Source organism: Centroberyx affinis, unplaced genomic scaffold (assembly GCF_046629955.1).
Source record: "Centroberyx affinis isolate AG114_WGS23_722 - 3 ecotype Tasmania unplaced genomic scaffold, CSIRO-AGI_Caff_v1 ptg003480l_1, whole genome shotgun sequence".
Lineage (NCBI taxonomy): Eukaryota > Metazoa > Chordata > Actinopteri > Beryciformes > Berycidae > Centroberyx > Centroberyx affinis.
The window spans coordinates 90,382-103,502 of NW_027281439.1; the positions used below are offsets into that span (position 1 = coordinate 90,382).

The window sequence follows — 13,121 nt, forward strand, 5'->3', positions numbered from 1 at the left end:
CATTAGATCCACATACTGTATGTTACTGCAGTTACATATTCTTACTGCTATTATTATTGGGCATCTATTGAGAACATGGGTGTCGACAAACATGAATTTTCCATGAACTCAGTTAAAATTTGTACTGCTGATTCTGTTCTGTTATTTTCATTGCTTCTGACCGTTTTCGTTCTCCCTCCACTTGATCAGTCAGCAACTGGGCCGCTCCGTGATGAACCGTCTTCCCCAGACTCTGATATGATTTGTCCACTGCAGCCCAAAGCTCCTCCCCGCTTCCAGCCTCCTCCTGGAGTTGCTGTGGACAGAGAAAGCACCTTGCCTTCACATTTCCACTTCACCAGCAGTGCGTTCACTTTTCCAGAATTTGGGTATGGTGAAGTATAGTGACGGAGAAGAAGGCCCACCCCTTCTATAGAGTCTCTATCACAGCTATATCACAGACCTTTTAACCTCAAATGAGCCAGATCACCAATCTTACCTTGCTTTCATTGCTTTTTTCATTGCTTTTCTTCTTGTTCTTTTATTATTAGATCTTAAAATTTCTCTATATGTACAAGTACATAACGCATGGTCAGTGTTGTTTCACTTACCTGGAGCAGGTCCATGTAGTCCCTGGCCTGCTTCAGCAAAAACAGAGGAGTTTTCTGATGCTGCAGAGTGCAGCGCACCCTAGTGGTGTGAAGTGAAACCTCCTCCAGCTCTCTCTCAAAACAACTCCACTCCTCCACGGTCTGTTGCAGAGCCGGGCCCGCAGCGTCCATCTGCAAGTCACCACAAAAGTGTTAGCATAGAGCACTGGGGCAAACGATCTACTGGGGTCACATGGATGATCTTGGTTTTCACAAATTCATCACGATCCTAAGTTTGTAATGTATCTGAAAAGCTACCTTGAACATCTATATCATCTTTAGTGGGGTTTTGAAGTGTTTCAGGTATATTAAATGGCTGCCATGTGTCTCAACAAAGGAAAAAGGTTTTGCTGGTTTCACAGATATGGAAAAGCTTTGCACCAGACAAGGGACATTGTTCCCAATGGAGATCCCCTGGTGAAGCCAATGTGTATTCTAGAACTACAGTGTAAGTGTTAATCTGCAAGATCTGTGTTTCATAATTTATTTATTTATTTTGTCTCTTGCTAAGCGCTCATTGCTGTGGTGTTTCTGCACTGCTCTTCCCACAGATCACCTGTCACTCAAACAGTGTGTCCAGTACTGTGACGTCTTTTTCCTTGGATTTTCTCTTGATGAAGTTTGAGTTTCTTTTCTTTGTCTGTTCAGCCACGGTGGCTATCACTGCTCATGCTAACTACCCAGTTCTTCTTCTGTTTATTCCAAACAGAGGAAGGTAAGAGCTACCAGACACCGACTGTTTAGAACAGCAAATGGAAAAGCTTTCATGAACTGGATGTCGGTTTAATCACCGTTGGGTTATTGTACCAAAACAGATATTTCTCTTTGAGTGCCATGGCAGATTTATCGTTACCTGCTGACTAAGAGCTGCACAAGCTTCACTGAGGCTCTGTGTCTGGCCAGCGAAGGCGATGTCACTGGGATGCTCCTCTTCCTCTTCATCCTTGCCAACCTGCACACGTGTGGCTCTCAACTCCTGCAACTCTACAGCCGCCTCCTTCGCTCTGTCTTCAATGGCCTGGAGAAAAACAATCAAGATAGAACAAGCTCAGAACTGAGGATTGTGGGACATATAAATATAAATCTTCTCACAAGCCTGTTGCTGTACCTCCCACTCCAGTAGAGCCTCGTGAGCCAGGGTTTGACTGACGGGGCGCTGCCACTCCGTCAGCTTCTCTGTCTGCTGGGCTATCCGGCCATGAAGACGCCGCAACCGCCTCTCTCTGTCTGCACAAGTGTGATGCATCTGTTCAGCTCCACGCATCTGAAGGGGTAAAGCAACACAGCAACACTCATAGTTAGGGTTTGACTCAAATGGGTTTATGATGGACAATAACGATACCAGTATCTTTGGATCGAAGCTGGTGAGTATTCAGTATCTTTATATTTGTCCATTTTCATGACAAAAAAAATTGTAAAAATCGTAAAATTGTATTCTTGGCCATGTGGAAAAGCATCTGAAACAGCATTTAGACCATAAGACACAAATAAAAATACTAGTAAAAATACTACTATGTTGCATTTGAATGAATTCAGGTTAAGGGCTTCACATAGTCAACCAGTGTAGTATTGATCAATTTTACAACACATATCAAACAAACTGCATCATATCCATTATATCAGAGGGTGATGACACTGACTGGATCATATCAGATTTTTAATGAAAAGGCAATATCAGCCCCGTATATCTGCAATATATATCGATATATTTGTCTAACCCTGATCACTGTCGCTAAAAAGAAAGATTTCAATGGGTTCACCCTTGTTGCATATTAGTGGCTGAGATACCGACCTGGCTCCCCAGCTGCCCCTGGAGCTCCAGCCAGCGCAGGTTGAGGGCGCCGAGTCGCTCGGCGAAAATCGTGCGTTGGGAGCGGAGGGCCCGGATGTCCGGTCCCGACGCCTGAGGCCCAGACTGGCACAGGAAGTCGAGGAGGAGCTGCCCACTGGCCACGCCCGCCTTCAGCTCCTGGGAAATATACAAGAACAGCAATTTAAAGAAATCAGTAAAAACAAAGCACAAATAAACAGAGAAATCCTCCCCGTGTTGTGTGGAGGATTTTACTGAACAGTCTGTAAAACCTGCAGTGAAACCTGCCTCACTAAGGAGCTGAGTACACACCTCAAACTATTTCATTAGTCTGACTTTCAATGGAGAGTTTTAGTCTCCCATGATGGTCTAAATGCTGTTTCGGAGACTTTTCCACCCTGACAAGGATACAATTCAAGTAACTTTTTAAAGAGGCAGAGATGGAGAGAGGGAAAAAACAAAGTGGGTGGTAGAGAGAGGAGCACCTGGTATTGCTGCAGGGTTTCAGTGATCTGGGCAGCGTCTTTAGCCTTGAGGACTGTTTCTCTCTCTTCACTTAGCCGGGCCTCCAGCTTCTTCACCCACTCCTCCAGGTCGGACAGCAGCTCCAACGGTGGCCAACCTGCCAGCAGCAGCTAATAGTGACAAAAAGACAGAGAGAAGATCATACAATTGTGCTATTACATTGAGGCTTTTTTAATTTACTGATGTGCCTGTTCAAATGACTAAGTCTTTCTATGGATGATAAGACTGCATGCTTTCATCCACCTCTACTATGCGTAACTGTAAGACATCAAAAGGAATGTTCTGCCAAGCCTGGCAAGACTGGAGGCAATTTTTCTAACGTGGAATATCTGTTTCCATTCACTGGTGATAAATGGTGAGCAGAATTAAAAGTGTCCTTCTCCTCCTTTTTACATCCTCCCAAATTCTCAATCATCCCAGATGTAATTTGAACAGGATTTAACTCGCCACTCCCTTCAGTGAGGGGGATTTCTATGCCCAATTATCTTTGAAAACCAGCAGCACCTACATGGTATTTGAACCATATTTTCAATGTGCAGCTTTACTGTGTTTTCCCACTGTGGTGTAGAGGTGTAGCGACCCCACCGTGGCCAAGATCATTTCACTCTGCATTGGCCTAAACTCTGGAGGACGATGCTAGCTTAGTTCAGGTCCACAATGATGGACACAATACATGGAGGGATGTGGAACAACACTGGCACACAATTACCTACTTCACATTGATTTTGTAGGCAGACACCAGGAAACAACTACAATCAAGACAGCATAAAAACTTAACCATATATATGTTTAGGCATCTGTTTCAAGTGCAAACAGCAGTTCCCACAGACAACAAATTCATTTAAAGGTGCTACATGTGGCATTTTAACATCAGCAAACGAAACCACTGCTGAGAAGATTGGCAGCTTTGGTCTTAATTTGGAGAAGCACTAATTATGGTAATCATGGTAATTATGCCAAAGAGTCACAATTAATTTGACAATGATTATTGATGTTACATGTAGCACATTTAAATAGCAGAGGAAGAAAACATTTTGGACGGCTACTGTACCTGCTGCAGCCGGTCCTGGGCCTTAGACAGGTCAGAAGTAAGCCGGCTCCAGCTGATCTCGAGCCGGGCCAGCTGAGCCCGCAGCCCCGGACAGTCAGCCTCCCTCAGACGCAGCAGCAGAGTGCCCAGCCTGGATACAGACGCCTTCTGGACCGACCTGGCCTCCACCTCCATGGAGAAGTCCTGGGGATTAGAGGTTCCTCAGTGTCAAAATGTATCAGTGTATCATGTATGATGGATGTCTCTTGAACAGGTTTTCATTAAATTTTTTTTTGTTAATCCACGAGATTTGGGTTTGTTTATTTGGTCTCCATCTTTGTTTCTAAGCACTCATTGCTGTGGTGTTTCTGCCCTGCACTTCCCAGAGATCACCTGTCAATCAAACCATATGGGCGGTACTTTTTTGTTAATGTGAAGTGAATATCAAAGAGGGAACATCCACTATGATTTGACTGGCTAATCTGCTACTACAGTGCAGTACTCAGCATCTGCCTACATGAAGTGAAGCCATCCAATAAATAAAAGTGTGTTTTGACATTTTTTTGCCATCGTACTTGCAGTTGTCTTTTCAATCTAACTCATTTCGTGGGTGGCGGAGGTGGTGGCGGTAGCCGAGAGGTTAGAGAAGCTGCCGATTCAAATCACCAGACTGAAAGGGAAAATGTGCTTGGGCAAAGTGAATGAGTGACACTCTCCCCTCCCTTAACAATTATCATCAAAGTGCCCCATCTGCAGCTCCAGTCGAGCTGCTCAGTGGCCAACAGTGGAGGACTGTGGTTGCCCTGGCAGCTCCCTGGTGTGAGTGTGTGTAAGTGTGTGAATATGAAGCAGGAAAACAGCGTGGTGCTCAGTTGACTTTGGATAAGTAAAGGTTCAAAAAGTTTTAATGCTCGCTGATGCTTCACTATAAGTGTCTGTACTGTCTTTAACTATAAATGGACACAACACTCAAACCTAAAGTCTTTAGATAATGAGACTTATAGTGAGTCATAGTGGTTTAGTTTGTTTTGTTCAAAGGCCTTAAATGACAAAAGCCACCCCATGTTTCTAATATGTGCCTGGATGAGGTGTGGAGAGCCTTACCAGCAGCTGGGTCAGATGGCTGTGAATACGCTCCTGGTTCAGGTCGGTGGTGCCGGCCAGGCCTGACCATGTTTCCAGGCGTTGGTTGGCACCGACCAGCCATTCGCTGACCGAGGCGGAGTCTGCCTGGAATCTGCGGGGAGGAGGAGAAACACAGATAGCTCAGCCAGTGGGGCAGAACATTACAGCCCCCTCACATAGAATGTAGTAAGCTAAGGATCATTTCTAGTGAATTAAACTATAGTGAACTTAAACTATTTCTCATTTTACTCTTTTGTTCCTTCAATAGCGCTTGTAATTACTTGTGGGCACTCAAATTACTGAAAAGGTGCTCTGGAATGAAACAAAATTTTGGCAAGAATTTTTAGCAAGGGGAAAAATCTGACCTGGACGTTCCAGACGAAATAAAATTCATCAAGCTGCCCAGGCAATAATTAACATCGCCTGGCCCCCTTTGGTAGATAATAAAGCCGTCCAGATATCGCCTGCCTATTTTGACAGTAGTTGCGTGTCGGTATGCTTGAACCCGTCCCACCTGGCCCGGCTGTCCTGGATATCTCGGCAGCGTTGGATCTCTTGCTCCGTCCGCCTGTAGACGCCCCGCCATCGCAGCTCCAGAGCGCCTCCTGCCTGGTTAGGCGAGGTAGTGGACCCCGGCCCCGTCTGCAGCACGTTCCCCTGGTCCAGCACCGAACCTAAAGCGGCTCTGCTCTGATCCAGCTGCACCAGCACTCGCTGAGGGATAGGGGGAATCAACAGTGTTTGTGTTGGGGATCACGACCGAAATCCACACGAGATTCCCTTGACAAACAGGGAATCTCCGGTAATGGACCGGTAATGTTCTACTGTCGGGAAGAGCATGAGCTAAATGTTGGAAATAAGTAAAATGTCATGGAAAAATGGCAAAGGGAAAAAAGAAAATAAGAATGCGACATGGAGATGGAGAAAACATCTTGCTGTGACAGAATGGTGATGGAAGGATGGCAAGGAAGAGAAGTATAGGTGAGACTTGCTGTATTCATACAATGAATGCAGTTATGAGGGACAGTTATGAGATGTCAGGAGGGAAAATGAACTCAAAAAAGGAGGGGAGCAAGGGAGGGGGGCAACAATTACTAGTGGAAAGAAGATGGAGGAAACTAAGGTGTAAGTGAGAAAGAACCTGGGGGAAAAAAAGAGGGAGAGAAAAACACTATCTCCAACCAAATTATCACCCGGCTATAATATAATGATTTACCCATGCCACTTCCAGCCCAATCCTATAACCTGAATCTCATCCAGTGCTATGGCAACCACTCTTTTTTGTAGTCAGGCAGAAAGGAAGGGGAAAAAAAAAAATCACATTTAGCATCTCTACTCCACTGACAACCTAAACTACTCTCTCTGCGCGCACACACACACACACACACACACACGCGCGCACGCTTTTGTCTCATTCACCATAGCCATTCCATCTGACAAACACGCATTGATAATACTATAAAAAGGGAAGAGAAGAGCTTTGAAGCGGCAAAGCGGTCAAAAGGAACAAAAGCTTCTCCCATCTGGTGTCCTGACTGCAATAAGTCGTGGAGAAAATTCAATTTGAAATGAGGTGTGTCTGCAGAAGTGTGTGATCCGTGACCGGGCCACCATAAATCTGTCCACCTCTGAAGGCTGGTCCAAAACACCCGGCCAACACGGTCATCGGTTTGGCCTTCATTACTTGCTGAGACGGTACACACCTGTTAATTAATTCTTAAAAAGGAAAAATCCACCTCGAAACACTCTTAACGCTGATAACAAACTCCAATTCCAGAAGGGAAAGAGACAGAAGGAACTAGAGAGATAGGGCAGTGTGTGTTGGGGGGAAGGAGGTACACTGGGTTTACCTGGCAGGCGTCTAGTCGGTCCTGTATTTGGACCTCCTCCTCCTCCTCCTCTTCCTCTGGCTCACTGCTGCTGATGATGACTTCCAGCTCATCCAGCAGCCTGCCCAGCTGACCACAATTATCCTCCCACCTGCTCCACTCCTACACACCCACCGATACACACACGCACACACTTATTTTAACCGAGTTTACACGCACAAATACACAACCGCAGGAGAGATTACTAAAACAGCTGGGCTTTTTTTGAGGTCCTCCCCAAGAAAATGCACACTTGACTTGGACGCTACAAACCTGAAGCCTCCTCTGAGAAGCCACTTCCTGCTCCAGAGCCTGCTGCTGCAAGGCTTCGGCCCTGATTTCCAGCTGCGCCCGCTCATCCTCCTGGTTCTCCAGCGTTTCTGGCTCCCGCCGGAACAGGTGCTGTACGAAAGCCAACTGAGACCCGAGGACCTGGAAGAACTTCTGGATCGTACGAGAGGACGAGGTTAGTGTGAAAATACACATTCAATCGGATTAAAGTCTAAATATAATAATGATAATGTAATCACTCGTTCTTCAAGTTTGCTTGAGACACACGTGGGAAATTGTCAAATTTAATTGTGGGCTTTTCTTCCTCGGGGCACAGTTGGATACCTTGTGTCTGCAGAGGACAGGCTGGAGTTGGCTGTGGTTGTGGAGCTGGCTGGTCTGCCCTGCTGCTGTGCGTTCTTCACCCAGCTCCAGGAGGCGAGCGATCCCCTCAAGCAAAGTTCGGGAAACCCGCTGTAGCTTGGCTTTCTCCTCTGGGGACTCTCCCACATGTCTGCCCAGCACAAGCTGCTCAGAGATACAGGAGAAACACACGCTTAAAGGAAAATACCTATATCGCCCCTACGTTTAAAAGGAGTCAGTAATTGTAGACAACTGTAAATTTCTGAATTTGTTTTCTACTGAGGAGATCGTTTCATAGGCTTCCAATGTGTATGAAAATATAGTAAACTAGAAGAGGAAATAATCGCTGTTCATCGGAGGCTACATTAAGGCACAGTGAAAATACTTAAAAAATAAAATGCACCCCACAACCCAGCAGAGCATTTTCAGTGATTGTTCAAGGTAATTGAAACACCAGGCTCTGGTAGTGATGAATTGGCACAAAATGGAGCTACCGGTGCAATCAGTGTAATGTAATTTAATTGCGTGGGGGACAGTTAGCATCCCTTAGACACATATTCACCTGCTCCTGTGCACACACATACACACACACACATACAAGCATTGGTTACCTCCAAATTGGGAGCATCCTTTAGAGTGGGGAATGGCTCGCTCTGTCCAAGTTCAAACTCGTCCAAAACACACAGCTGGTTAGAGGAGAGCTCCTAGGAGAGAAGGATACTCAGTGTTGTTAGTTCAATCATGGTTAATGGGGGTGAAGATTGAGCTGGCTCTGAAGAGACTGCTGTACTCTACTCATAATAAGTGTTTACAAGTTGCTAAATGTGGTTTTGTTTTTGTAATGGATTAGAATAGAACCAGTGGTTTCAGTGCCACACAGCAAAATTCTTATATGTTATTACTGGAGGGTGTGAGCATAGAAAAACCTCTAAAACACATTAAGCTGAGCTCTACGGCTAGTATTTCAAACCTGATGTTGGTGTGGGAGGCCCAGACGTGTAAGAAGCTGATTCTGGGATGAGGTGAGGACCTGCTGAACTGTACGTAGACAACCCTGAAGGCAGGTCACGCAGCGGAGAGCCTCGGACTCCTCTGTCAAAAGCGCAGGCCTGACCTCTGACCCCACACTACTCAACGCCTCGCCCAGGACGACCAGCTCAGCTGACACACACTAAGCAGGAAAGTAGTCAGGAACACAAAAGAGCAGAAAAGAAAAATCACCAATTAGAAATGAATGGGAGTTGTATATCCCAAGAAAAGCCTGAAATTCTGAAAAATCATGGTGGATATATACTGTATATATTGTCTATTTCAGCCAGCCACTCATATTATAGATCACCTTTTCATCATCAGCTCATGATAAATTAAACTAAAGTATTTTGCCTTGGTGTTCTGAATGCGAGGAAAAAGAAAAATCACTATGCACAGTGCATATGAACAATTTTTCAGTGATCCAGTGTGCGTGTGTAAATGTACTAGCATAAAACGTGTGTGTGTGTGTGTGTGTGTGTGTGTGTGTGTGTGTGTGTGTGTGTGTGAGTTGCATCATGGCCGGTCACCTCCTGCTGTAGCAGCCTCAGCTGGTGGTCACCTGCAGCAGCCCCAGCAGGGGTCAACAGCAGGTCAGTCAGAGCGTCCAGACAGAGCAGCACCCTGCGCAGAGCCGTGTACAGCTCCTTCTCTGCACCGAGGGGAGAGCCGTCTGCAGAGCTGACCTAGGAGACACCACACACAGGGTCACAGAGCCTACTGTCACTCAACATAGTGTATGCAAGGGTCAGAAATTGTTTGTTTTTTTCAGCATATTAGCAAATACACACTCAAGTTGTACTACTAAGATTTAAATCATAATATATCACACGTCCCTCTCTGTGGAAATTCCCCACTCTGTGTCTGTATATTGATATATGGGAAAAACTAAATTCCTACTTGGAAACTTCACATGAACTCCATTTAAAGTCAGATGAAGTTGAAAAAAAGTCAGATGAAAAATGAAGTTTTGAGTCAGCAGTAATAAAACACTTGTGCCTACATACATGCATGCTGAGGTGTTACCTCTGTGGCTACTGTCCGCCTGAGTCGTCTTAGCATGGCGGTGGACTCGTGTGCCTCTTGGAGAACAGCAGCAGCAGATCCAGTCGTCTCCACCTCCCTTTCTGGGACCTAAACAACCATAGGAAACAAAACGGAAGGAAGGAAGGAAGGAAGAAAGGGGCAAAAGGAGGGTGGAAGGAAGAGATGATAGGTGAAAAAGCTGTGAATCTGACCACAGATGTAGTGACATAAAACCACCACTGCTTGGATTTATCGTGATTTTAAGACAAAATGAAGTGAAAAATTTACTTTTTCAACTTTTTTCATATCCTAATGTACACATATTTACCAGTAAATGCCAAAAAATAACCAAATCTCAATTTTCTTTTATTTTTATATCAAAACCATCCAGTTCCTCTGAATCACTTTCCACTTTACCATCGAAATGCATGCCGTCTTCAAGTATATTAGCTTTTCTTAAACATCAGTTAGTGTAATGGCTGGAACATTACACTGGTCATTCATTGTTCAGTATTTCCCTACCTTTTCCTCAATCCCTCCACTCCCTGAGCAGACCGATGTCAGCTGCTCCTCCTGAACCTTTTCCAGGGTGGTGACTTTCTGAGAGATCTGGGCGAAGAGTCGACTCCACCGTTGCTCCTCCTCCTCCTCCTCTTCATCGCCCGCCAATCTAGGGACCCTAAGGAATACATGCGGAGATGTATGCCTGCAGTGGTACACTGTATGCTTGACTCTGTGGTATGTGCAAGTGATTTGTAAAGCTTTTAATCGCCGAATCCTATGACTGGCACCCTGCATTTTACCTGATCTGCATCTCAGAGGGCTGCTGTGTCTGCTGGGATTCCTCCACCACACTGCCATGACTGGTGCTCACTTCACTCTGCTCCTTCCTCACCTGGACATTGACAGAGAGAAAGCAGGGGAAAAAAAACTGTAAGACTCTGAAATAGGGTTCCACAGATGCCAAAAAATGCCAAAAAATATTACACCATAACATTTTGTATTTCCCCCTGAAACATAATTTATACCACTAAAGGGACACTAAAACTCTCCACTGAAACCCAGAATAACAACAATAGAAATGTTTTCAAATTGTGGGGAATCCAATCCAGGCACTTACCAGATGTTGGTGAGGGACTGTGGACGGAGACAGATGTTCTTCCCTGCCCAAAGACCCTCCTCCTGGTCTATTTGGTGTGAATGGAGTTGTAGGCCTCACAGGAATAAACCTTGTGTCTTCCACTGCAGCCACAGCCTGACGGGAGTGTATGTTGCTAGTATGTGTGTCTGTGACAAGTATTTCATGTTCCGGGGTCTTGCGTTGCTCCGTTGCAGGAGCAAGAGCAGTGGTACGCTGGTCTTCAGCTGCTGGCATGGCAGCGGTTAGCGGCTCGGCTGTCATGGATCCGCGACCAGATGCTTCACCAGCTTCGGTTTCGGAGGCAAGTGTAGATTCCATTGGTATTAATCCGGACTCCACATTTTCTGATCCAGCTAACACAGTCTTCACAGATCCAAGCCCGGTTTCTGCAGTCATTGAACTTGCCTCAGGACAAAGCTGACTGGCCACACTCTCCAGTGCCTAAAATAAGATTAGAAGAGCCATGACAGTTTAATCGAAGTGCTGGCAATGGTTCGACTCTGCAGCAGACAATGGACAAAGACCAGGGTGGACAGAATCGCTGAATTCAATAATGAAATGATGGTTTGTCAAGTGCGTGACTATTACTATCGCTCATTGCATTATGAATTACCCTGAATAGTCAAGTGCATACTGTAGCCCTGAAAAAATTACAACATTGATATCAAAAATAAAATTACAAACCCAAGGCTATTGAGACAAAAAAAGAGAGAGAGCCAAAATGCTCATTATAAATGAAACCAATCCAATCTCCTCTGGAAACCATTATTTACCTTGACTTCTGAGAGTGGATTCATTTCAGGAACACTTTCCACAGTTGAAGCATTTGTCTCCACAAGGTCCTGGTCTAGGAGTGTCTCCTCTAGGTCCTAACATATGGGTTGTATCAATATGAACATGCACATGCACACACATACACACACCGACATGCCATTCTCACTGTGTGTGTGTGTGTGAGTGTGTGTGTGTGTGTGTGTGTGTGTTTGTGTGTGAAAGGAGAGGATCCTAAGGGGCAACATATTTAAAGCAGCTGGTTCTGACAGTGCCATGGTGGATTTCTAAGGGAACAAGTCTGCCTGCCTGACACAGCCTTGCATCAGCGAGTTTGCAAAGATCTGCTAAAATTGTCCCTTACACATCAACATAACAGTAAATATAATATATAATGTAATAAAGTAAAAATGATAAAGTAAAAAACAAGGCAGCCTGAAGTCAGAGTTGGGGAATATTGCATGATGAATCATTTCAAAATATCAGTTTGAAAGGAAGAAAAATGAGAGAACTCATGAAATTTGAAAAGTTTCATTCTAAAACACTTTATACCCATTTGGGGGAAAATATATTACTTGAACTTAATTGATCAATATTGTCAAAATGTTCAAGTTTAATGACAACAGAGCAGAGGAGTGTTTACCATGTTGAACATGTCATTTTGGAATGAAACTCTTCATGTGCAGCAGATGCAAGCCAGTGAGAAGCTCTCCTGTGTTAAATATATTGTTATGATCTTTACCTCTGGAGCACTGCATGTTAGTGTGTCAGAGGACGACGAGTGAGGACTCCTCCTTCCTTCCTCCTCATCCTCCTCTTCCTCTGAATTACACGCTTCAAAAGCCTCCTGCTTGTAGTGGTAGGGCTAAGTGATAATGGGTTAGCGTTAGGGTTAGAGATTCTCTGGTCATAAACCTTCAGAAAATGGCTATGGCTTTTGGGGAAACTGTCCTTTTAAGCAATAACTGTGAGGAAATTTTTCAGAATGCATACCACCACATGACTCCGTGACCAGTCATCTACTGATATCTGTAGTTGCCATTTCGCACCTGTTTTTCATTTTATGTGTATTTTTATTCTGATTTCAGATTTCAAGTAATTTTATTTGTTTGCAACAAAATAACAAGGGTCAGACAGTCACACCAGTGGTGACTGCTGTTGAACTCATATGGAGATATACATGCCAAAAAGTAAACATGTTCCACAAAAGTGAAATACTGTTTAAGGGTTTGCTTGAGCCTGCCAGTTGGGTGGAGTTTGCATGCATTCTGGAGCCAGGATTAGAACCGGCAGGTTCAGTCAATCCCAGACAACAGTTGGAATCAGTAACAGTCACCAAGCCTGTCTCTTGTGAGCTGGCCCTGATGTAAAATTTCCATAACTTTCCATAACTAGTCGGACTGCTTCAATCGTTCCATGACCTAAAAATGTTCTCCCTTCCTGGTTTGTCAATGTTGTTTTCATCTTAGATAAGTTGTAAAGGGCTGAATAGTCTGGTTTCAGTTACTGAAAACCACCATACCGTATAATATTC

The 13,121-nt window shown here is 44.7% G+C and overlaps 1 protein-coding gene across 1 annotated transcript in view; it reads right to left on the minus strand.

Moving 5' to 3' along the window:
- Window positions 1–13,121, minus strand: part of LOC139661232 (nesprin-2-like) — a 56,160-nt gene that overhangs the window by 30,033 nt on the left and 13,006 nt on the right. Inside the window, 21 exon segments of the mRNA XM_071539646.1 lie at window positions 162–295; window positions 591–761; window positions 1,483–1,647; window positions 1,738–1,893; window positions 2,422–2,598; window positions 2,925–3,074; window positions 4,016–4,198; window positions 5,099–5,231; window positions 5,634–5,833; window positions 6,970–7,110; window positions 7,261–7,431; window positions 7,603–7,785; window positions 8,232–8,324; window positions 8,591–8,791; window positions 9,180–9,335; window positions 9,676–9,783; window positions 10,198–10,354; window positions 10,479–10,570; window positions 10,796–11,257; window positions 11,590–11,685; window positions 12,330–12,452. Coding sequence (XP_071395747.1) covers window positions 162–295; window positions 591–761; window positions 1,483–1,647; window positions 1,738–1,893; window positions 2,422–2,598; window positions 2,925–3,074; window positions 4,016–4,198; window positions 5,099–5,231; window positions 5,634–5,833; window positions 6,970–7,110; window positions 7,261–7,431; window positions 7,603–7,785; window positions 8,232–8,324; window positions 8,591–8,791; window positions 9,180–9,335; window positions 9,676–9,783; window positions 10,198–10,354; window positions 10,479–10,570; window positions 10,796–11,257; window positions 11,590–11,685; window positions 12,330–12,452 — 3,452 coding nt within the window.